A 25131-nucleotide genomic window follows, 5' to 3' on the forward strand; every position below is an offset into this window, starting at 1 on the left:
TCTCTTTAGACACACCAGATCTATCACGTCCTGAAAGGCTCTGTCACTTGCTCGGTGGCCTCTCGTGTGAACGAGCCCTCTGCTTTTTCATCGCTCAGCCTTTCCTTGGGATCAGAGCCAAGCGCCGCCGGCCCCACTGCTACAGCCCCTGCGTGGTGCCTGTGTTTCATATTTCTCACCGTTTCTTTCGGGTAGGAAGCTAACTGGAGAACCTCGAGCACGAATTCTAGCAAGTACAAACGAGGACCTCACCATCTAATCTTTGCTCCTGTTTCACACTGACGGGAATGAAAAGTGCACTTTGCATTTCTGGAACGTTAAGGATCTCGGAGAATTTCAGCAGCGCTGATAAAGCCCAGCAGCCTCCCCGGGCAGCAAACATTATTAAAACCCATTTTAACACGCGAGGTCAGCTGAGACATCCAGACATGAGTAACGTCGTACGGAACAACTTATCTCTCTGGCCAGCGTGCCTTTTGGAGCTGTGTAACGAAGAGAAAAGGGAGATTCAGCTGCGCAAGCGAGGAGGGGGAGCTGCTCGTGGCTGCCCTACAGCCAGCCCAAATCCCCCAGCTCAGCCCTACACACACGTGGGACTCAGTGCTCCCTGCAGAAGCGGTTGCAGCAGCCCAGGTGCCACTGCAGGCAGGAGGAAAGGGGCCAAGCCTCAGCAAAAGGTGAACCAGGTGCCTCCAGAGACCTTCCCAAAGTGCATTAGACGTGGCACTCTTCCCTTCGGATCCTTGGTTACGTTACAAGGTCAACAGAATGACTTAGAGGCAAGTATGGACCAAACCACACCGAGATTTTCAGGGAAGGCCTAACATTAAGATGCACAGAGAGAGCCGGGTCTGATTTGGAAGCAGAGAGATTGCTGCTTTCCCTACAGAGAACAGAGAAGCCAGCATTACTCCCACTTTTTTCCTCAACTTTTAATTATTCTCCGAAGCAAACCGTAGGCTCTGCAAGCAGCAAGCAGAGCTCTGCTTTGTTACCAGCGCCTCACTTGTTGGCTGATGCGCGTCCACCACCAAAGCATCCCCTTCCTGACATCCAGACGGGCACAGCACTTCTGCTTTCACCATGTCAAAGAAGTTCAACTTCCAAAAACAAAAACAAAAACAAAAACAAACAAAAAAACAAAAAAAAAAAAAAAGGGAAAAAAAGAAAAAAAGAGAAAGAAAAAAGCCAGGTAGCAGTCCAAAACCAAACAAACACACACTCACAAAGGAGTTGGCAGGCACAGAGGCAGCATGGGGAACCTCTGATTAATGAAATTACAAATCAAACCGTGCTCTCTGCAAGGCCTTTCTGCTTCACTTGACACTAACCCTGGGGACATTTCACTTCTTTGCTGGCGCAAGCTCCTTTGCCAGTAGTTTAACACAGACCACTAGATTTGAGAATAAAGCAGGGCTGAGATCTCAAAAGACCGCACCACTTTAACACCAAGAAATCCTTCCCATGTTAATCTCCGGCCAGAATATTAAGAGACTTCACGTAGCTCACTCTGAAGTGTAACACGAAGAGCCACAGGGAAAAAAAAAAAAAGAAAAAAGAAAAAAAAGAAATTGAAAAAATGCACAAAGGGAGGGGTGGAAGAGAAGGGAGGGAAGTCGCCGAGCCCCAGCCAGCAGGACCTGCTCCAGCCCCTTACCTGCTGCTCCCAAGCCAACGTCGATGCTGTTCCTCTTGAATTCACAGCGGCTCTGGGTCTCTGGCATAACGAGCTGACGGCTCTGATGCAGGTTGGAGATGATAGTGGAGAGGTCGTTATCACGGCTGCAACAGAGCAGAAAAGCACCAAGTTAAGGAAATCCTATTTGCCACCACGTAATTGATTTCTGTGTGCATGTGCGTACGCGTGCGCAAGCCGCTTTTGTTTGCCCCCGACATCGCCGCCTTGCAGGAAAGGTTCTCCCCCCCCAGCCGCCAGGCTCCAAGGTAACCTCCTCTACTTTTGGGGAGCGGAGAGCGAGCACGAGGCACTTCCCAAGCGGCCCTCTCATTTCCCATAAAGTGCTCGGCAGCTGCCAGAGCTCCTGATTTCAGTGCTGCCAGATATAACTTGCGTGGGCCAGAACTTACATCTCAGATGGAAAAACTGAAAGCGCACGAATTGGCAGATCTGTTCCCGAATTAATAGGAAACTTGAACTGAAATAACTGATAGTCTTCTATCAGCTGCCACCCCTCTATTCTCAAAAAAGTAAGTTTTTCCATTCCATCACTGCTGGAACACAAGCCTACTTTATTTACTTGAATAATTGTTTTTCTTCTTGGAGAGAAACCCACCGTGAACCTGGCCATCTGCATCACTCCGAGCCCACGGCTCAGATTTATTTACAAAACTAATTTTCAACTCTTCACTCCTGAAATAATTCTCCCTTCTTTCTGGGCTGAGAGCACACAGAGTGGTTCAGCATTACTGTGCCTGCTCTCAGGCTGCTGTCGAGTAGGCTACTTCAGTCTTTTTGCTTTTCTCCTTCTATGGAGAGGGAGAGCACAAGCGCAAAAAGACAGTCGCTGTAGCAGATACTGCAGTTCAGCCGGCAAATGCTTTGGCTTGCAAAGCTCTTGCAAAATATTTCTCAATAAACGATGCACAAACACTGAAGAGGAAGAACAAGCAAAAAAAAAAAGCAACCAACCCTATACGTGATACTAAATGGAAACGCTGGATCATCTCCCTCCTTTTTGGGTTGCGTCTACGTTAAAGCACCCATCCTTCCAGCACGAGGTGCTTGCTCCGAGCTAGACGTGGCTCTTTTCCTTCCTCCCCCCTTCCTAAAAGGAAGGCGAGGGGCAGAGGAAGCAGAGACACTTACAAAACCCCGTGGGACAGCAGCAGAGCTGTGTCCCCATGCCCGCTGCCCTCCCGGCCCCTACTCACAGGAGGAGCGCGCCCGCTCGGTGCCGCTGCCACAGGCAGCACATGGCCACCAGCTCCCTGCCGCAGAAAAAGTGTCCTCACCTGGGACCCGTGGGACAGCACGGAGGGTGCATTATCTGCAGAGCCACCCCGCGATCCTCTTCCCTTAAATATATCCCCCTCCTCTCCCCCCTCACCTCCTCCCCACCTGCCAGCGGCTCCGGGCACCAGCCCCGGATCTGCTCAGATGCTCCGGGGAGCCCAGCCCCGGTGCAGAAGCAGGGGCTAATCTGTCGTCTAGCTCCCCGCTAATCAGATAAGTTTATGACAGAAAGTCTTTAGACAGAGGTACTTTCAGCGGGCGTCTGGCTCCAGATTTTCACGAGAGGCAGCAGACACGACCGGGCTCCCGTTGCAGCAGGCGCTGCCCCGCTCCCCGCTGCTCCCCCCGCGGCCCCAGCACCGGGGCTGGATGCTCAAATCCCAAAGCCTTTGAGCACCCACTGCATCTTCCTCCGCTAAACCAGTTCAGATTCCTCCTTATGCAAGCAGAAGGCTAATTACTTAAGCAAGCCCACAGGTGAGTGGGAAGCCCGTTTCTCCTGCGCCAAGCAGTTTTGGGTCTTATCCTCTTTTAGCTGCCACCTTTAAGATGCATTATGCAAATATTTGGGTGTCTTAAGTCATTTATGGGATTAATGTGAAGTGATTATCAGTTCTTTTTAATCATGCCAATCAATAACTGGATGTCAGGGACAGAGGACAAATGCAGATAAACGCTGCCATCAGCACTACGCTCGGGAAAGGGCGGAGGAGATGAGCCAGAAGTGCAGAGGGAGAAGGCAGGGAGTAGGAAGAGAAAAATGGGATAATTACATCTTTGCATTTGCAGAGTGCCTTGCATCCCAAACGAGCCCAAAGCCCCTCTCATACGTAAACACGGCAAGAGAGCTATGAAAAGGAATTGGGTTTTTATCCAGCACTAAAGCACAGCTGCCTCTCTTTCTGGAAAAGGGCACGGCGACTCCCGAACGCGGCTCAACCCGACGCAGCCGCTGGAAACCAGAATGGGTCTTTTCCTTCCAAAAAGAAATCGACATTTTCAGATTTTCCATGACCTTGAATTTAAGATTGTCATGGTATCAAAAGGTGTGTTTGCAAGTCCGAACTCCAGGCAGGCTCAGGAACCCAAGCAGGCTTTGAACCCGGCTCAGCCTCCCCACGCAGCCAGGCAGGAGCCCAGGAATCACAACGTTGCTGGAACACCTTTGCAGAAGGCAAAGCGAGCACCAAGGTGACATTGAGAGGAAAGGGGAGAAGGACTGCAGCTCGGGCAGCTTTTAACACATCAGCCTGTCCCCAGGAGCTGTTCCTCTGCCTGGGCGTGTGGGAGGCTTGAAGCAGGGGCTGCCTTTTTGTTCTGGGCTTCTTCCACAGCCGGCACAACGGGAGTGCAGCTTGGAGCTGGGGCTCAGTCTTAGCAGGAGAAAAGAAACACCGAGGGGTGGCTGGATCAGCTCATGAAAAATTGAAACACCTTGCTGCTTAGGTCAAGATTTTAAGCATTTTTTTTTTAATATTTCAGGCCCAGCTGGCTCCACGCAGCTGCAGGCAGCCACCAGTGACCGTGTGGGCTCTCCAACAAGGGATGTTCTTGTGGAAGGCTCTGCTTGGACCCCAGGGGGTTCTGCCACCACGCTGGGGGCACAGAATCAAACCAGCTTCAGCTCTGCAGGCAACAGCTCTGCCACCTCCACCTTACCTAGACCTGCTCAAGGCAGCAAACCGGCCTCGTTTTCAGCAGAGACCCTCCTGAGCCTCTAAAGGGCGAAGCCCAACCGACTGCTTTTCATCCCAATGCCATTGAAAAACACAACTAGTCAAAGTTTAATTTGTTTAACAGAACCTCAGGTCTCCCCTTAGCCAGGAGGTAGGGCTCTGCCCAGCCAGTCTCAGAAGTCTCCCTGCTTTTGCACGCTCACCACCTTGGACTCCAACACTGCAACTGCCTTTGCACCTTCCCTGAGATCGCACTGCCTCACCCCCTGCCTTGTCCACCTGCCATACAACTCCTAGAAACAGCCTGGCGTGTTTCTCGACAGAAAGCAGCTTCTGGAAAAATCCAAGCCAGCACCTACCTTTCCTGAAGGCAAACCATGCGCTGCCCCAGCAAGCACCGCTGCAAAACGAGGGGCACCTGGGCAGCCCTCGGCTTCCAGGTGGTCGATGATGGCCCTGCATCAATTCCCTTTGACCACCTGGTCCCTGATTGCTCACCCCCACTCCTGCTGGATTTTTGTGCCCGCATCCCATGCAAAAAGCCCCCATCTGAGCCCATCTCATGGATGTGCTCAGGTTTTAGGGCTGCCTCAACAGCTGGCACGGCACAGAAGTGATGCCCGCACCCAGGATGCAGGGTGCTTGGTTTGCTCTCAAGGCACAAGAAGTGTTTTCAGAAAGGCCAGTTGTTCCTATGTCTTTACACCCCCCTAAATTGCTCCCATTTATCCCAGTGTACACAGAACGGGAAACAAACTGCTGGGCTCAGGGATCCAGCAGCAGAGGCAATGCAGGACTGGAGTGCTCCCCCGGAGGGAACACAACCAGAAAAAGAGTGTCTGGCTCGTGGGATACTGAGATGCAGAATTAAGATGCTTCAGGAATACCAGCATTCACCTGGCTGCTTGCACCACAAATTAATGCAGCTGAAGACGAGGCTTGAGGCTTCCTGGAAGGAAAAACCCAACAGGGGTGCGAGAGCATCGCCTCCGCAGCCCTCAAGAGCACAACTCTTGCCTGACCCCAGCAGGAAGGAGCCTGCCCCGGGGGGACTGGAGGGGACAGGTCCTGCCACGAGGAGGATTTCCCCCTCCGTGTGCTGAAGGGAGCAATTCCTCCCAGGTGCTCACTTGCAGCCCCAGCAGGGCACAGGCACGCTCTGCTCTTCCTTTGTCTCGTCTCCGCGTCGCTGCCGGGTGCCTGTTAATGCAGGCACCCCCCCCCCCCCCCCCACGCACAAACACACATGCACACACAATCAGATTAAAGGTCTGATCCCTTCCAGTAGCATAATATTATATTTTAAAAACCGGATTAGAGAAGGGGGCTTGAGCAAGATACAGATCTCCTGAAAGGTCAAGGAGGAGACAAATAGCCTTCTGGAGGGCTGCAGGTTGCCATGGCAATGCTCAGTTTGCATGGGGTTTTGGTAATTAATGGTTTGGGGGCCCCCCACTAACACAGGTGTGTTTCACATGGTGTGAGGGATGGCTGCTCGGGGAGTTCCACCTCCCAGGTGCAAGTTGTGCTCTTGCAGTAAAACGAAGGGTGGCAAAGGGAGCACTTAGTGCCAGGGACTGCAGCAGGCTCCGGGTGTGTTTCTGACCGGGATGCGGCTCCGTGTTACTGCCATAACCTTCCTGAAGGCCTTTCTTCTGGCATCTGGCCCAGGATGACCAGAGCTCCGGTCAAAAGATGTGCTTTTCGGGTATTTCTGCTGTTTTGGTGGACCAAGTTTTACGAAGAGCTTGTGGCACAAGCAGACTCAGGTGGCAATTTCAAATCCCGCGCAGCTCGATCCAGAACACCAAGCCTCGGCCAGACCTGTATCTGAACAGGGCATCTGAACGTGCCTGGTAAAGCTGAACTCCTTTTGTCGCTTTCAATTACAGCTGACGTGCTGCTGCTCCTTCTCTGAATCCCCCAGCCTGGGTTTGTGACATCAAACTTGGCAGCGGCGGGGAGCAGTAAACACTCAAAAAGGATGAGGATTTTGTGTGGCCAACTAGAAATGGATGCTGGTGAAGGAGTGACCCTGTCTTCACAAAGATGTCCCTCCTGATAAATAAAGGAAGGGTAGCAGCTGCCTAACAGCACTGAGGACTTCCCTCAAGGCCAACTCTGAAGCTCTGAGAGGCGCTGCAAGAGGCACAGATCTCACGGTGAACCTGGCCTCATGGGCGCAAAGCTGGCGGTGGCAATGTGTGAGTGCCTCTTGATTACTGTGCTCCACGAAGCCTCGGAGAGGTAACCAGCCCACCACCGTGCCATGTGTCTGTCCTGCCTCTGCCTTGCCCAGCTCTCCCCCAAAAAGAACAGCCGAGGCTGCTGCAGGCTGCGTGCCATCCACCAGGACCCCCCCTCTGCCACCGGGCTCTGCCTCGCTGCCAAAAGCAACAGTTGGAGAAGTGGCTGGATATTATTATGGCTTGGGCAGTTTTCAAGTCCTAATGAAGCCAAGGCGCAGGAGCAACAGATCCACTTACCAGGAACACGGGAAAGCTGTGAGAAAGGTTTTGGCTAAGCCACAAGGCGCAGAGCAGCTCACCAGCACCCCGCAACCCAAGCTGTGCGTGGTGCAAGCAGTAGCCACGCAGCTTAAAAGGCCGAGACCAACTGGCTCCTGGATTTTACCTGGATATGGCACGAGATGGAAGCTGCTCTCTAAGAGAACGGCCACCCAACCTCTGAGGGTGTTCCTAAAAACATTTTACCAATGACCTGTTGCACAAAACGAGAGAAGGGCAGGGGAGTGCATGTGCAGCAAGGGCTGTATGATGCCAGTTCCGTGCCAGGCATGGGAAAAAACAACAAAAATCTTCCTCTCCCCAAACCTCGCACCCAAATCCAGTGAGCACTGGCGCAGGACACACATCAGGGCTGACAGTCGAAAATTCCTGTCTCTCCCCGGCGCTCTGACACAAGCAGCCCCCTCTGCAAAGCAGCAGAGAGCCGGACTAATCACTAATGGCTGCAAAAATTACCACTGGAGGAAAAAAAAAAGAAAAAAGCCACGTTGCTAATGGTCTCTCCGAACGCTCTGACTGCTGCACTGTCTGTGTTTAATGGCACCGGCTGCTCCTCTGTCTCCCCAGCGCTGGTGGCTCTGATGAGCCTCTCCCTGTGCCGGCAGCGTAATGCTCCACCAAAGCCACGCGATGGCTGCAGGAAAAAGCACCCCAGAGGACGGACAGACACATCAACAGCTGGGGGAAACGTCACCCCGACAGGAGCTGTCTGCTTGGGAGAGGATGCCACAGAAATCCATGGGCTCATCTGTGTTTTTGGCAGCGTCACCCCATCTGGTTGATGAGCCCCAATATCTGCCCGAGGAGGAGTCCCTCACCGGGACTGCCACCGAATTGGCAAATTTGCTGAGTGTGGCCGTCCCTTGGGACAGCCAAAATGAATTAGGAGGAGGCTGTGGTGGCCAGACGAGCAGCCATCCCGTGGGGCTGACTTGTGGGAACAACAGGGCTGCTTCTGAGCAGCATCTGCAGCAGGAGCCCCTGACCAGCGGTGCCTGCAGCTCTTGCTCCAAGACCCCTTTTGGAGTGCATCACAGAGGATGGAGCAGACCAGGATGGAGCAGGCACCTCCACCTCTTGTCCCCTCGAGGCAGGGTAAGCCGGGAGCTGCTGAGGAACGCCCGGGTTGCCCAGCCCCAGGGGACACCCGAACGGAGACACCACCACCCCAAAACGCTCACGAGGGTGGTGGCAGCTTCCGCTGATCATTAAGGCGAGGCGGATTCAGGCTGGGAGCAATGCCTTTTAAATGTGTTTCATTTACAGACATTAGCAGCGACTGCATCTTTAACAAGGAGAAGGACGAGGAGACTAATGGATGGAGACAATTAACCAAAATATAAATCAGTGTCAGAGGCTCTGCAGCTCGCAGAGGCAGCCAGGCGCCCGCGGGGTCTGGCGATTCTCGCAACGCGCTGCTCCAAGTGACGGCAAAGAGTGACTGCACGGAGGGGGAGGGCGAGGGGAAGAGGAAATTTTGGTCGAAAATCAGATCCTTTTGAGCAACGGCTGCCTCCTGGTTTGCCGCAGCCCTCTCCAAACGAAGGAGGCAGCGGGAACCTCGCTCCAAGTGCCACGGTGCCCCGTTTTCCTCGCAGGGTGGGCCAGGATAAGCCCCGTGGGCCTTTTGGAGATCGCCCACCAGCAGCCTGATCACCGACAGCAGCCCTCTGGCCAGCCCAGAAGAAGAGAACCAACAACTGCAGGGAGGGAATTTCTTTCCCCTGCGGTGCAGCACCGCTCAGCCCTGCCCCAGGAAGGCTGCTCCAGCGGTTAGGATATTTAGCAGGCGTTTGAGGCTCAAGCTGTCGCTTCTCTTCTGCTCCAATTTGCTGCCGGGCACATCGCGGGGACGCACGTGGGCACGGAGAGAGTGGGAGGCAGCAGACACCAAGAGGCAACCCGGCACTACAGCAACAGGAGCTGCAGAGAGAGCTGAGATAAAACGAGGGAGGGATGCTCTCGGCAGACAGATTTCCTAGATCCAAAAGCGGCGAGGCGCTGTGCTGAGGAAATGGCAAAGGAACCTAGCACGGGATCAGCCTGGATCCGTCTTTTGCTAATATTTAATCAACCCAAAGGCAAGCTGTGAAAACCCGGTCAAAAACGCACGGGTGTCTTTGAAGGGATGCAAAGTAGGAGACTGATGCCAGGTTTGGAAGAGAAGAGAGGCTCAGAAAAGTAGCGCGGGAGGAAATAAAACTGAAAAATATTTCTTTTTAAATATGTTTCACCGGCTCTCCATCCCCTTAACGATCACTCAGTAACTGCAGGGATTATATTAAATTTTACTGATCAATACCGTTGCCATAAAACTGTCCCGACCCTCTGCCCCTCCCTCCAATAAAGAAAAAAAAAAAAATCCAATATGCAAAAGGAGGGATGTTAGGGCCTGCAGAGGGAGAGACGCGAGGGCATTGATTGAGGCAGGGGGAGCTGGGGTGGGCGCCCCAAGCACCTCCACGCAGCCCCCCCGGCTCAGCAGGGGCACACCAAGTGTTCCTTCCCCTTCCTCGTCTGGATTTTTGTCTGGTTCGGGGACCTATTTCAGCAGCCCCCCTGGCTTGGGTACCAGAGCCACGCGCTGTTTGCTCTGCACTGACACCTCCCTGCATCACAGACACCCACCTGAGCCAGGCTGAGTCCCTCGCCAGCACAACGCGAGTTTGCAGCTCCAAGGAAAAAAAAACACTATTACCACAACGTGCAGCAACCACAGCGATTTTTCTCCTTCTCCACCACCCTCCCCTCCTCTCCAGCCCCCCAGAAGACAAGATCCTGGTTCGGGGATGGGACAGGAGCGCTGCCAGAGGTGGCCAGCACCCAGCCGAGCCGCTGGGGTGGCCCGAAGCGCAGCCCACGCCCGGGGACAGGACGAGCATGTAAATGAGCCCGTGCCTGTGCGAGGGGAATAATGAGCTTTTTATGGAAGCCATTAAAAGGAAAACCCAGATTGGTCTATAAATACTGTTGCATCATTACAGCAGCGAGAAACAACCTTATGTAACAGCACGGCCACGCAATGGCAGTGCTGGGGGGAAATTACCACGCAGAGGCTCCTGCTTTTTTTTTTTTTTGGTTAGCATTTTTTTTAAACCCACAACAAAACTGATTTCTGATTTCCGAAGCAACAAATACACTCCAAAAAAAATATAATAAAATCATCTTCTACCTCCCTACCGTGTGCGGGTGGACCTGGGGCTCGCTGGAAGGACGGAGGTGAGCTGGGGACTGCCAGCACCGCGCTGCCACTGGAGAAATACCTGACTGCAGCTCCCCCTTAAAATGCCACCAGCATCACTCCCTTCCCCTCAACATCCAGCCTCCGAGGGCTGTTTCAGCACAGATTCATTGAGTTTAAGCCCCAGAAGGGACTGCTCTATCTGGCACATCCGACCTCCTGCACAGAACCTGCCAGCAAGGCTCACCCCGTAAGAGGGTAATAAAAAACCAGGTGCCCAGGTAAGAGGTAATAAAAAAAAATCTCTGCCCCCCAGGAAGCAAAGAGAAAGCCTCTAAACCCCGGGCACACTCTGGATTCACAAGATAAAATGAATCCTCGCAGCTTCTTCCTCACCAGCATTAACCAGTGAGAGGGGGAAAAAAAAATCAAGGGCATTTTGCAGGATGACCGCTGTGACTCCCCGCTACCCGCACGGCACCGGAGCAGTGCAGGCGTCACCGTTTTCTCACCCAGCAGGGCTGGGAGTCGCCTCGGGCTGTGAAATTCAGCACGAAGACTTTCTCCTCGGCATCCCTCGCCCGTGCCCCGGCGTGGCCTTTGAGTGCCAGCGGGCCGCGCGCGGCCAGGCAAGGTCAGCGCCTCCGACAGCGCCGGGCGCTAAGCCCAGGGTGCCTGAGTCAGCAGGAGCAGGGGAGGGCTGGGGATCGGGGAAAGCTGGCGGCTCAGACCGACCGGGGGCTCTCCCCCTCCCTTCTCCCCGCTTATCACCTTGTGCACAGCACAAAACACCCGGCAGCAGCCCCCTAATCGCGCGGCGCGCAGCCAATACCTTCCCTCGCGGGTCGACGCCGGACACGACAGCCAGAGCAGGATAAGACCTCAAAGCTGGGCACAGGAGGATTTGGGTCAAGGATTTGAAGGCTGCGATCAGGCGACTAATAAAGAAGTGGCTGGGGCGGGGAAGGGGGGGAGCAGTGGAGTTTTGTTTCTCGGATGAACAATAGGCAGCGTGACCCGTGTCACTTTTCCAGCAGAGATGGGCAGATAAGCCCCAGGTGGGGAAGCTGGATGCTAGCAGGCTGCCTGCCTCCTGCAGACCTCTCCGTGCCACCCCTGCCCCCGTGCAAGGTGCCAAGAGGCTGGGAGGCGAGCTTGTGATGTGCTTTCTGCTTCCCTCTTCTGAATTCTCAAGCACATCTCCATCTTCTCCATTTGCTCCAAAACCCCAGACCTGGCAACACACTGGCAGCCAGAGATGCATCCAACAGCACCCGCACGTGCAGAACCCAACTGGGCTCTCCATGAACCCAGCTTGGTGCCCACTGAAGGTAATGGAAAGTCTTCCCCTACCTCCACAGCCCTGAGAGCACAGTGTACCCCAGGAGAATTTTGCATCCTAGGCTGAAGACAGAGGCACGATTTCCAAAAAGCAAAGCTCAGGGAACGGTTGCCTTGCTTTCCATGCCTCCTTGGTTATATTTTTATTGCTCGCTCTTCTGGTTGCCTCCTAACACTTCATCATTGATTAAAAAAAAAAAAAAAAAAAAAAAAAAAAAAAAAAAAAAAACACCTCTCAAACACTTTCTGTCCTTCTTAGACATCAGTCTTACCAGACCTTCACGCATTTACCAGCATCCTGCTTCTCGCACACCTCCTTCTGCTGAGATGCCACCCATGGGGCATGGGCAAGAAGGGAAGGAAAGGGGAAAGGCAAGAGGAAAGCGAGCAAGTTTTACAAATTCAAGGGAGCTGAGACACCTGCAAGCCCCAATCCCAAGCGATACGGGCCTAACACTCCCTGCAGACTTATCTCAGAAAAAAAAAAAAAAAGTCATCTTGCAATGTCCTGAGCAAAACGCTCATAAAATTTCATTAATGTTCATGACAGTTCATAAAAATGATCAGTGGAGCTGGCAACTCCAAAATGAGGTGGAAATAAGTTTAAAGATGTTTTTATTGTAATCCTGCTTCGTCATTCAGCTTGCCGCAAGCCCATAAATAAAAGGAAGATGGAACTACATGCTGGTGCTGGACTGGAGATGGTGAAGAGATAAAGCACCGCTGAGACACAAAGGCAGTCACCGATGGCACCTGACTCTGACGGATGGTTTGACTTGTGCCCATCTGGGAAGGTGCCACAAAAGCACTGGGCAAAGGGGATTCCCACCCAACATTTTAGCCTGGGATTTCCCTTCCTGCCTGCAGTAGTGCCTAAGATCCTAAACCTCCCATGCTGGATCTCCAAACGCATCCCATAAGCAGCACTTCCGAAATCCCAGCTCCTTGCCAGACCCCAGTCCCACCCAGCCGCTCCTGCTGCCTGCATGCAAGTGCAGGGAAGGGCTGAAAGATTCCTCTGCCTGCAGCACCAGAGAGCCTGGAGGGCCTGATTTTCCTCCTGACAGGTTTTTTGGCCGGTCTGATTTGCACCGAAATCAATGGGCTCGTCCCGCTGACGTGCGGAGCATTCCCAAAAGCCTTGGACTTGTCTGGATGCTGCGTTCCAGAGTTACTGAGTAATGGACAAACAGAAATGTTGTGCTCAGCCAATAAAAGGAACGTGTCGCTGACATGCAGCTGGTGTGCCTAATGGATATGAGGTCCCTTAAATATCCCCAATTCTACTCATTCTCTCAATTCATTAAGCCGCCCGCTTTGAACTGATGAAATATTAAAACACTCAGATGAGTGATTTTAAATGGGTGATAAGGTGCAGGTTTAGGCAACGAGCAGCGGGAGCTGGTGATCCCCAGGAATCACTCCCATACCCAACGCATTAAGGGCAAGGCAGACTTAAGCAGGAATCCTTTCAATTTCCCAGCAAGGTGTGAGGAGGGCAGTCAGGAAACCTTCTCTTCCAGAAACATGCCCTTGGAGTTTTGATCCAGCAGGAGGACGCTGCTGCATGCTGCTGAAATGCATCAGGAATGCTCCCCAAAAGCTGCAGCCAAGGGTACAACCCCTCAACACTATCCCAAGGCCTTAGGATGTCTTCACAGGTTTGGTTTCTTTCAGCTGCCCTACAACAGGTCCATTAGATCCCATCAAACACAATATCCTACATACTGCTGTAAAGAGATGAAAACATTTGGGGGATAAACACAGAGAGCGTTACTCTTGCACAAACATCCCTCCGTGCCTTGCAGGTATCTAAGAGCTTTTCTCACCTACCTTACGTGAAATATAATCACATTCTTCTAGCTTTAAAATGAAGACTGAAATTGGTTTATGAGACCTCTCCACCTTCACCATCTCTCTGAATCTCTGCCAGTACCTGAATGTCCTCTTTCTCCAACCCACCCCAACACCAAATGAAGCTTTCTGTGCATGAATATAAGAGCAAAGCTAATGAAATACTGATGAAATAATTATTTCAAATGAAATAATGCTTTTCAGCAAGCCAACATACTGACGTTCTCCTCCCCACTCATCCATTCTTCCCTACAGGTACATTCACCCCAGAACCTGCATGAAGAAGGCCCCAGATAACTCCAGACCTACAGGAAGGGGAGAAGCAAAAGCCACCTGGGTAATTCTGCTCTGCACAACTCCTTGGAAAGCCCAGACCTAACCCAGGTGGGCCCTAGGGAGCCCAGGGCACAGCACCACAAGCCAATTCCAGAGCTAATTTCCACCAGTGCCTTCCAGCGAGGTGGTGTCCAAGAATGATTTTCTCCTCTGCCATCCTTTTGAAGGTTTTAGGTTTGCAAAAAGAAGGGAAAGCGAATACTTTACAGCACAGAGCCTGAAGTCTGTGACATTGCCATGTGAAGCCCTCACCAAGCAGCCAACAGAGGATTGGGCTCCTAATAAAGACCTGGCAGCTCCTCCCATTTCATCTCAGTGCTCACAGGGATGCTTTGTGGGGGCTCAGGCAAGCAAAGCACAGGTTGCTCGTACCTTCCTACAGCCCTGGAGGCTGAGCTCCTTGGCTCAACCTTCCCACGTGCTCTTCATTCTGACCCCACGTGCTCTGTCAGCACTCATCAGTTCCACAGATTTGGTAGAGCTTTACTTGATTTCTTGTCTTCCAGTCAAACAAAAGAGCGCGTCCATTTGCTTGGGCAGCTATTGTCTAAAACTGAACAGGTATGTCCCTGTTTGATGAACAAACCCTGCTCACCCACCTGGAAAGCCTTTTCCTTCCAAGGCATTGTCCCTGCACGGCCAGGCATTGCCTGCCAGCAGCAGCGTTGGCCAGGAGATGCCTTGTGCTTATCAGCTTTGCCTTTGGGAAGCACGTCCTGGTGCAGAGCTTTAACTTAAAACAGCTACGAAGGTGAGAGCTCTTTGGATATTCCGCCAGGATGAGGATTAAAACCTTTCTGTAGGCAGTCTACATCCCAAAGCCACGGCAGAAGTAAGCTGGAAGGGCCAAATTCAGCATCATTTACAAGTAAACATTTCTGACCAATCTCAGCTCTTTTGGCTGTTCTCCTCCCCTGCTTTCCTCTCCTCTCCCAGAGCATCTTCCAAAGAAATAAGCTAAATCAGTGGATTTCCATTTCTCCTGACCCATTTCCCAGGTATTTTTCATCCCTTTCTCGCACCCAGCCTGCTCAGCTCACTGCTCTCCTCCTTCTTGACTAACTCTTTTCATTCTTCCTTAAATAACCCCTTTCTAAACGGGACACAGCTGCACCCCACAGACCAAACCTGCGGCAATCCAGTTACAGCACGGCTGCTTCAACTCAGCCCTGGCTCTGAGGGTTTATGTCAGGGAGAAATTCACATGGCAAGGCCCACAAAGTATGTTTTAGGCACATTTAAACACACACACGAGATGCCCAGGCTCTTGGCCAAAAACATATTCTACCTAAAACATATCCTAAGCTGGTCCGTGCCCATCCAGAAAGGCTGGCTGCATACTGCTGTAATCTTTGTTTAAACTGTGCTTGTTCCATGCAGTTTATTTGCTCTGGGCACATGCTGTCTCTGTTTTCCTTCCATGTCCTTATGCAGCCCTCATGCAGAGCATACCTGGAAGAAATTATCCCCTGGGAGGCCCAGAAAGCTTGGAGTGTCCCCTCAAGTGGCTTTGTCTCCATGCAGCAGTCAGGGGCCTCTTCTTGCTTTCTCCTGCCTCTTTGTCACTGCTTTACACCTGCCTAAAAGTTCTTCGTTTCTAAAGGCAGAAAGGCTGCCTTGGGTTTTGCTTCAGAGTTTGCTCACCTTGCAGCCAGAAGGAAGAGCATGTGGCTGAACGTCGCGCTGCACAGCTCCGTGCCCAGCTACGCTCCCTGCCTTTTCGTGCAGCTTTCACCAAATTCATTTCATCTTTATTCCTACCATTCTTTAACACGGTCAACACGAAACACCTCTCAAACGTCCTTGCAGACGGGGCTGGTTTAATTGCGCTGACAGCAGCTGGATGGGCACCGAGTTTCTCCACCCTGAGCAGCATCACAGCGTGCTGTTAACACCCACAGCCTCTTATCTATTTCTCACTCACCTCCCTCAAGATATCGAGTGGCAACAAAGGGAAGGAAAATCCCTTTCCTCCCTGGAACTCCTTTTTATTCCACTATTTCTTTCTGTGCTGTGCCCCAGCCACAGCAAGGTAACCCTGCCCGTGGTGCTGAGCACCTGGGACTTGCTGAAATCCGGGCTTTCACCTCGTGCTCACAGTTTCAGAACTTGACAGGCTCGTCTTGAACAACTTTAACACATTTCAGCAAATTATTCAACGAATGGGACGTCCATGCAAGGGAATTCTACCTCGAACAGACAATTTTAAAGGAAGGGTAGCTCTAAACAAAACCTCGAAGCCAGTGTTATCTTCAAAGCTGGAAAGGGAAGGGAGCAAAGCAGCTGGCAAGCCAAGGAGAGATCCTAATCTCCCCTTTCAGGACAATGCCCGTATCTCAAGATTTGGGTTCTCTGCACTGAATGCCTTGTGCCCAATTACACCCAATTAGTGTCTTTATCCAGGGCAACACAGCCAGCAAACCCAATAATCCAGGTACCCTCTGACAGCTTGGATAGGAAGATCAAAGGCACGACAAAGAGGCAGGTAAATTCAGACGGCAGCTCTCGGACCTTCTTGATTTTATGGCCAAGGGGGGTTCACACAGGTGTGGTGCATCATTACGATTCCCTGGCCTGGGTTTGGGGTGACCCGTGCAACTGCCCGGCGCTGAATTATGCAGGTCACTGAGAAGGAAGGTCAGCCAAAGCTTTCTGCCACCCCACGATGTATTTCAGATCCTCCAGGTGTTTTACAGAGCTGCGATGGCAACTTCGGTCGCTTAAATACATACAACTTTTTTTTTTTTTTTTTCTGGACTAAACAAAGAGCCCAGAAATTATTTCCTTTCCTTCATAGCACAACGCGGGTTGTCTTCTTCTGAAACAGCCAGATGGGCACAGCTCCTGATAGCTGGACTAACCATACACAGCAGCACAACTTGTGCCCCCAGGGGAACCACCGATGTTCCCACCAGGCCAGAGCTAAGCTGAAGGGAGCCAACGGGCTGGGGGAGCCCAGGAGGTGTATTTGCTTTCCTAAAAGACAGAGCATTATTTTATTCTGTGCATCGCAGCTTCAGAAATATTTCCTTTTAAGATGGGGATTCTCATTTCCAAAGGTGTTTGCACCCTCAGCTGCAGCTGTATTAACCTGCAGGATCATTGTTCATATGGCTATTAATTAAGGCTCGTGGCAGCACTTCCATTACAAACCTCTGCCTTTTAGGAGTTTATAACTCAGCCATAAAACTTTGCTCCAGGCTGAAATTTATCATGAAAGGCTCTGCCTGGAAGGAATCCATTCTTTTGTATTTTCGAGTCCCAAAAGCTTACAGCAACAAAACAGGGATTTTACTCTAAAGGCTGCCATGCAAAAAAAAAAAAAAAAAAAACCACAAAAAACACACAAAAAAAAAAAAAAAAAAAAAAAAAAAAAAAAAACCTTTCAGCTGCTTTTTTTACAGGGGTGCTGGGTGAGCTGTGCCTTCTAGACTGGCTCCTTGATGCTTAGTGATCAGGGTGGGGTTTTTATATGCTTAACATTGAGGATTTAGGAATTATGGGGTTTTGTGCTTAAGGGCCAAAGTCTGTGCTTACTCAAACACCAGTGAATCCTCGCCTCTGCCCTCGCCCATTCCCCACTGGCACATGAACCAGCAGCAGAGCCTGGGCTGCTCTGGGCCCTACCTCCTCCTGCTGTGTCCCCAGCAGCTTCACAGCTGCACAAATCTTTTTTTTTGCTGTTCTTTTTGCTTGTTTTTTTTGAAAACAAGCAGCACCTGCCAGGCTCAACCTTTTCACACAAATGGGGCGACCGAGTTTAGAACGGGAATTTCAAAATGCCAGTTTTCTTTTTCAAATGCAGAGACCAGTATCTTCAGCTAGATTTTTAAAGCATTAGAGAAGTTGATGACTACCGGCAACACAGAAAATGCACTATTGAACACAATGCCAAGAGCAACAACTGACCACATCAGAGGTCACAATGCAATTTTAACGTTTATACCTGGATATCTCTGATTCAGGAACTTGCACCTTGTTGGGGCATCTGCTACTGCAGGAAACCAGACCTCAAAACCAACAGACAGGATTGGTTTGGCAATCCTTCTGCTCTTACAATTCCAATTTCAATATGATTTCTTTTACTTATGCTTCATAAAATACTCATTTTTTTCAATGCCCGCTTTCTCCCAAGTTACCACATTAATACTCTTGCACCGCATTTTGCAGCTGCAGCTCAGCCAGCTCGGACTTCACCCTGCAAAAAGCAGAGTCCTGATGGCTCCAGGAGTTTCTACTGCAGTATGACCTCTATGCACAGCAGCTGGATGCCTACAGATGTAATTTTTCCAGGAGCAGGGTGGCTCAGCGTTATCATATTGTTATCCAAGCACTGCCATCCGGTGATTTTGCTCCCTGCAGCCACAGGCCCACCTTTTAAGGCTGCAATGCTTTAAGCTAAGTTTCGGAGCGACTCGGGAGCATCCTTGGCCTTCAGTGAGCCTTTTGTGCAAAGGATCACTTCTGCAAATGAGATGCAGCCTCTCGTATCAGCTATGAAATTGTACATTGGGGCCACCCCGATCCCACATTCTTCCAAAAAGGGACTAGAGCAAGCATATATCAAAAATGGTAACGGGCTTTCTTTACAAGGCTAATCAACTCTCCCTTCCAACACAGCAGTGTTTCCCCCCAGAGACAACTTTCCCCCAAATAAAAGAACAAAAGGAAGGGTATTTGGGAAGGGGAGAAAAAGGAAGAAAGGAGGAAGAGAAACCCCCCCCAGCACCGACAGTCAGAAATGTTCATTTACATCTGACAGCATCCACACGCCAGTAACATAGCAGAAACTCTTCGCCTACCATACAAAGAGGGTGCCCCAAAATGGTACCTGCAAGAGGTCTCTCGGAAGGAGATGTTTAAATCCCAGTGGGTGTGTATCCTGTTAACAAACAAACAGAGAGGTCAATGGCACAGGCTGAACGCTGCATCTCTTTGCCATTTTAAGAGCAGCTCCATCACGACCACCCACCCGCGCTCCTCTCGGGCTCCCAACCCCTCTGCCACAGCCTGCGAGGGGCTCAGCTCCCCCAGCAGGTCTCCCAGAGCTGTAAATGAGACCCGCAGGTGAGCTCCCTGCCAGGCACAGGGGCTGCAAGATGCTGTCTCAACCGAGAGGGCACGTTCAGAGGGAGCAGAAAGGGCTAAGCGGTGACATTTCATGAAGAGAACCCAAATACGGCCGCTCCGCGTTCCCTCCTCCGCGCCCGCCCCAGCTGTAAATAAATTATTAGCAATTTCCCACCTCGGAAATTAATTTCGCATACTCTGTCACTCTGCCTGCTGACAAGCAGGAAAAGCAGAGCCAAGATGAACAACATCCTAAATGAAGGCAGGGCGGCCAAGGCGGCTGGGTTTTGCCGTTTGCTTTTTTTTTTTTGCTTTTTTTTTTTGCTTTTTTTTCCCTCTTTGCTACCCTTTCCAACAGGACAGCATCCGCACCGACCCGGAGGGTTAAGGCAGACGTTGAGACCTTTTGTGGTCCAGCGTCTCCTCCGGATAGCAGGGGCAGAACCTCCGAGGAGGGCTGTGCCCACGGGCGGCTCTCCGCGGCGGCGTGATTGATGAGGAGCCCAGCCAGCTGAGACCGAAGCCGCACGCGAACCCAGCTCCTCGCACGATGCTGCTCCCTCTCAGCATCTGCCTGCGAGCCTGCAGCTCGGCTCCTGCAGCCCCAGGTTCCCAAAAGCACTGAAAAGCAGCGCCGGCAAGCACCACACGCGGCGAGGCCAAATGGGTTTTTGCGCATTTTGGGCGTCCCCGCGGCGCTCCTGCCTCTGTCCCCAGCTGGAGGAAGCAGCCGCGTGTGGCTGAAGAGTCCAGGAAAAGCCTGATCCAAAGGCTGCCGAGGCAAAAGGGACCCGTTCTGGTTTGAATGTGCCCTGAATTGGGCCAGCAAGCACTTAAGCACGAGCGGGGAAGTCAATGGGACGGAACCCAGGGCTGAGTGGCTGCTCAAGTGCTTTCCTGACCGGGTGCCCCTGCTGCAGCCTGGTTCAGAAATCAGCTGCAAGCAATGCTCAGCACGGAAATAATTCCACAGCCGAGGCACGGGGCTTTACCAACACGGGGTTTTACTAACACGATCCCTGTCCTCTGTGCTCTCCCTGCAGGGCCGGCTGCTCTCCGCGTGGTTCTTTCAGGGGTGAGTACTTCTTTTAGGGGGTTGTTAGATTTTATTAAGTTCCAGCAATAAAGCTGTGCTCAGAACTGTACTTATTAGTTCCACGTGTACCTCGCTTTTCCTATTCTACCCTTTCCTCATATGCAACGGTTTAGAAAACCTACCCCAGCTTTCCCCCTTCCCAACTTTCCATCTTCCCAGCTTTTTATTTGCAAACAGAAGTGGCAAAAGGCGAATCCCAGCTACTGAGCCTACAGCAGGTAACGATTGTTCTTCAAAGTTAAAATTCAGCCAACATTGGAGAACTTCGGGGAAAACAAAGGCCAAATGGGGGCACCGAGTAACATCTCCATGAGCAGATCTTGGTCCGACTGGGACATGTTTGGACTTCCCAGGTAAGCTGATGTGAATCCAAAGCAAAATGAAGCCAGCCCAAGCTCTCCTGGTCCTTCTGGCACAGAAGAGAGTGCGGTTGGTGGGGGTGGGAAGCCTGATTTTGCACTGCTCCATAAAATCCCTGACTTCTTGCACACACAGACCTCCGGGAGACCCCTTTAATTCCAGCTCAGCACCTTGCACGAGGCCGCTCAGACCCCGACAGCTGCACTGTGGAAGTGGGGAGAGCTCCAAACACTGCCCAGCCACCAACTGCTGGCAAGGGAGCCTGAAAAGGGCCCTCGTGCTTCTCCTGTCTCCGTCTATAAAACATCCCTCGGTGCTCTTAAAAAATAAAAGGCAAGAGAAAAGGGACAATCATCCTGCCAGAGGGTTTGGTCCTGAGCTATAGGTAGGCTAAGCACCGTGTTTGCCTAGCTAAAACTCCACGGTTCCTCTCCTGATGAAAAAAAAATGCCAATTTGGAAAGGCAGCAAGCACCGTTTGGGGTCCAGCAGTGGGCCACGGGGTGCTCGGGGGTCCCGGTCCACCAGCGAGCTCCACAAAACACTGCTCCTCGTGGTCTGCAGCAGGCTGGATGGAGCCCGGCGGTGCTGAGCACCAGGGGAAGGCAGGGCTCCTAAGGAGGCTTCGCCCAGCTCAGCTTCAAAGCTTCAGAGAGCTGTGAGTGGCAGGGAGGGACGGGCTGGTAGGAAAGGCAGAGCTCAGATCCACGCAGAGACAGCTATCTGCCGAGATGGATAATTAAACACCCATATTTAGACAAATGAATAGGTGAGAATGAAATTAAATCCTAATTATCTTTTTTTTTTGGGGGGGGTGGAGGGAGGGACGGGGAGCAGAACCAAGCACTCCTTCCACGTCCCTGCGCCGTTATCACCAATTAGATTGCTGAGGCTAATGTACATTTTGCTTTAACGGGTTATTCATCCAATTGAAATCAAATTACTAATAATTTGCAAGCTATCAGCTGCACAAGCCCGTCCTTGGGTCGTATAGAGAATGGTGAGCGGGAGATGGTTCCCTGCAAATTAACAACAGAAAAGGAGGGGGGGAAATTAAAAACAGGCAGGCAGGGCGGCCGCTTCCAGCTCTCCCAGCTCTTCACCATCCCAAGATTTCAGGGGTAGTGTGGTCAGGTAGAAGGAATCCAGCACAAAAATGCCCCGATGGGTCCTGTGGCAGCAGGAACCCATCGAAGGCAGGGCCAAGGCACTCGGAGGGTGTAAGGAGGAGGCTCACAAACCTCTGGGTCAGGCACCCCAGCAAGGAGGGACCTGAGTGTCAGGGCTCGGTCTGTACCAAGAGTGAAATCACTCATAAACGTACGTGAAACCGAAAAAAGGGATTTAACAGGAAGGGCTGAGGCTGCTCGAGTCATCTCTGGAGCCTGCATGGGAATGAGAAGCCAACCCAGAAAAGAAAGCGACAGAGCTGGCAAAATACGGGAGAGCAGCTGGGATAGTTTTTAATTTTTAAGCTGTTTTTTTTTTTTTTTTCCTTCCCTGTCATTTCTTTTTACTCCAGAGGCCCCTGCGGGCTTCCAACACCGGCGTGGCGACCACGGAAGGGGCCAAGGGATGGAGCCAGGCGTCCCCTGCCACGCCAGGGGCAGCAGCAGCAGCCCCGTCCTGCAGCTGAGCCCCTGCCCCGCAGCCAGCTCGCTTTGTGCAGCTCCTTTTGGCTCTCCAAACGTTGTGGGAGCGTGGAGAACAGCGGGCAGCATCCAGCCACAGCCATGGGTCCCCAGCTGCCAGGAGAGAGAAAAATACTCCCAGGGCTTCCCCAGCTCCTCTGGTGTAGGGCAGTGCTGGGGAAAGGGGGCACTGAAAGCTCGTGCAGGCCATGAATGGGGCAGTTTTTCCAGGGCAGCAAGGCTGAGAGCAGGACTTAGGGCATCCTGGCCATTCCCTGCCATGGTCAGGATTTCATTCTCACACTTCACCTTTTTTTTTTTCCAGTCTCCTCTCTCTGTCTTGGGCATGAAGGGATTTCTTGCTGTATCTTCTATTTTATCCTGCAACATCCCCGACAAGCAACCCTTGTCCTTCTCTCCCCCCCGACCTCAAATATACGTCCTCATTAGGTCAATGACATGCTTCCTGGCACTCTGGACCAAGTCCAGCCTTCACTTCCCAGATGGATCTTTAATATATTTATTGAATACGGGGGCTGTTATTTAGTGGTGCATGGTTCAGAGGAAAAGAGAGCAAGGGGGAGGAAAGAGGAGGCAGAGAAAATAAAGGGCTGCAGAGGAAGGAAGAAGGGATTGGCTTTGACCTGCCAATTAACAGAAAATAGCCAGTGGGGGCTGTGAAAGAAAAGTGTCCTAAAATATTAAAATCTCTCTCCAGCTATAAGAGGGGCCCTGGCCCCCTCCTTTTGAGTCATGGCAATTAGGAGGAGGGCTATCGGGTCTAATCTAAGAGCCTGATTCACGGCTGGAGCCCAGAGAGCATCCTGCTCTGCCCCGTGCCCACTCTCCCTTTAGTCCTACACCGCCTGGACGAGCCTGGTCCTCCCAACCCAGACCCCAGGGATTTTGGCAGCAGCTGTGGGCATCACGCCATCCACCGAGCTCCTCCGGGAGGGGGGCATCTCAAGGGTCTCCCCCCCAGGGCAGCACCAGGGGGGGATTTTTGGGAAGGGGCCAAGCAGGAGGAGGGCGGCAGAGGCGGTGCCGCGCACCCCGCACGTCACCGGGGACCTCGTGGCCCTGAATGACAAGCAGGTGCGAGTGGCAAATACAACGGGGGGGGGGGGGGGGGGGGGGCTCGGATTTGATCTCCAATCAATTAGGGAGTCAAAGAGCAGCAGCCTTATGGGATATTACAGAGAGCTCTCCACTTAGGAAGGCAGGCGGGGGAGAGGCTGACAGCCGCGAGCCATTAGGGCCGAGCGGAGGGCAGTAATTTGGCCATCAGAAAATGGATGTGGAGGGAGAACGCTGAGAGGAGGGGGATGCTGGGGGCAGGGGGAGGCACCCTGCCCCTCTGGGTTCTGTGTGTAATGCACGGCATCGTCCTGCCAGTCCTTGGATAAACACCTTCAAGTGCTGGTTGGAAAAAGCACCGCGATTCCCACGGCAGGTGCTGGGCATCGGGGCCACGCTGCTGCCCCAGCCGGAGAGCACTCGGGGACGTAAGAAAAGGCTTCAGGGCAGGATGAGGTTCTCCAGAAACCTCCCCAGAGCGCACACACGCATGCTGTTGCAGGACAACGTTTGTTTTTCTCTTATTTCTCCTCAAAATTGCTTTTCTTTCGGAGCAATATTTGGCAAGGAAGCCAGCCCCTTGTGTGCTCTCGTTGTACAAGCTGCTCCTACCTTTCCTCCCAATCCTCTTTTTTTTTTCCTTTTTTTTTTTTTTTTTAATTAATGAACTTTAAAGGCATTTTCACCATACAGGTCCTTTTGTACCTCTCCTGGCCATTACTTAGTCCAATGTACATATTTACTTAATATCCCACAAGGGTTCCTTCGATGCCTTTATGGTCGGTCAGATCAAAAACTTCAACCTCAACATGAAAAGCTCCCAGGCTTTTGCAGAGGTAATGCGTTTCCCAATAACACCACTCAGAGTTTCCCAATGAGTCTGAGGAAGTTAACACGGAATTTGTAGTCTCAAATCTCTCTACATTGCTTGATTTTGTGTCTCAGATAAAGCAGAGAGGGGAGAACTACGCCATGGACTGGGATAACTTTTAGTTAGTAATTACACCAGTGACTGAGGTGCATCCATCAGCACAGAAATGCCCTATATCGATATCATCCCTTTCACCATATAGGAAAAACCACCTTCGTAGCCAGCCAAGCATCCTCACCAGGCGCCAGCCCAGCTGAACCTACCCATTGATTAAGGCAACGCAAATGTTGCCCTAAGGAAGGTTGGAGAGGAGCAAGATTTCTGGAGCCCGGGTTCTGATCAAAAGGAAAAGGCCGTTACCCCTCTGCAGCACTGTCCCAATAATCTCCAGAGCTTGTTCCCTAAGTGCTTACAGTCTGGGTATCAAGCTACGGTATCAAGCTCAGCAGACGCCTCTGGTTATATGAGACAAGATTTTAAGCCCCCTGTTTTCCAGACAGGAGGCGTACCACAAAGGCTGCTTAGCACACCCTGCAAAGCAGGCTCAGGAGGACTCAAGGGGTCTCACCACGAGCTGAGAAACGTTCCCCTCTAAGCCTGGGTCACCTGGATTTCAAAGCAGATGAGCCGAGCTCATTAGAGCGCCGAACTCGTTCCGCACGTGCAGGACAGCGACGTGACACGGTTCTGCAAGGACTTGGCAGGGATATAAGTTGGCACGCAATGACAAGCACCGACTTCAACGCTGCAAGAACACCACGAGGCAGGCTGTTAGTCCTCAGGCCTCCTCTGAAGGCCATCAGCACAGGCAGATGCCTAAGATCACGGGTGAAAGAAGTGTCAAAGGCGAGGATGAGAGACTGACCAAGAAACTGAGCTTCTGGCTCCTTTTCTAATCCCTTGGGCCTCTTCTTTACCGATGCCTAGACCTCAGAGCAGCAGGAAGCATCCCCTTGTGCCAACGATGGAAGGAAACGGTCAATATTAAGGAAATTGAGAACAGAGAGAAAAAAAAAGAAAAGGCAACAACACCCACAGCAATAATGGCGCTGTTTATAACCATAAAATCAACGTGCGTGAGGGGTACGAGAGGAAACCACAGGTTTGCTCAGGCCCTGACCTTGTTTTCCTGCTATT

At 51.8% G+C, this 25131-nt stretch overlaps 1 protein-coding gene across 1 annotated transcript in view; it reads right to left on the reverse strand.

Annotated features, from left to right (window-relative positions):
• The window catches only part of SAMD11 (sterile alpha motif domain containing 11), a gene marked incomplete at its 5' end in the record, with an annotated part of 102037 nt that overhangs the window by 38324 nt on the left and 38582 nt on the right, over positions 1–25131 (reverse strand). Inside the window, 2 exons of the mRNA XM_084300443.1 lie at positions 1658–1782; positions 18722–18772. Of these exons, the coding sequence (XP_084156569.1) occupies positions 1658–1782; positions 18722–18772 (176 nt within the window). The remainder of the gene's footprint in view (positions 1–1657; positions 1783–18721; positions 18773–25131) is intronic.

The sequence above is a fragment of the Netta rufina genome (genome assembly GCF_964035555.1).
Source record: "Netta rufina genome assembly, chromosome: 22".
Lineage (NCBI taxonomy): Eukaryota > Metazoa > Chordata > Aves > Anseriformes > Anatidae > Netta > Netta rufina.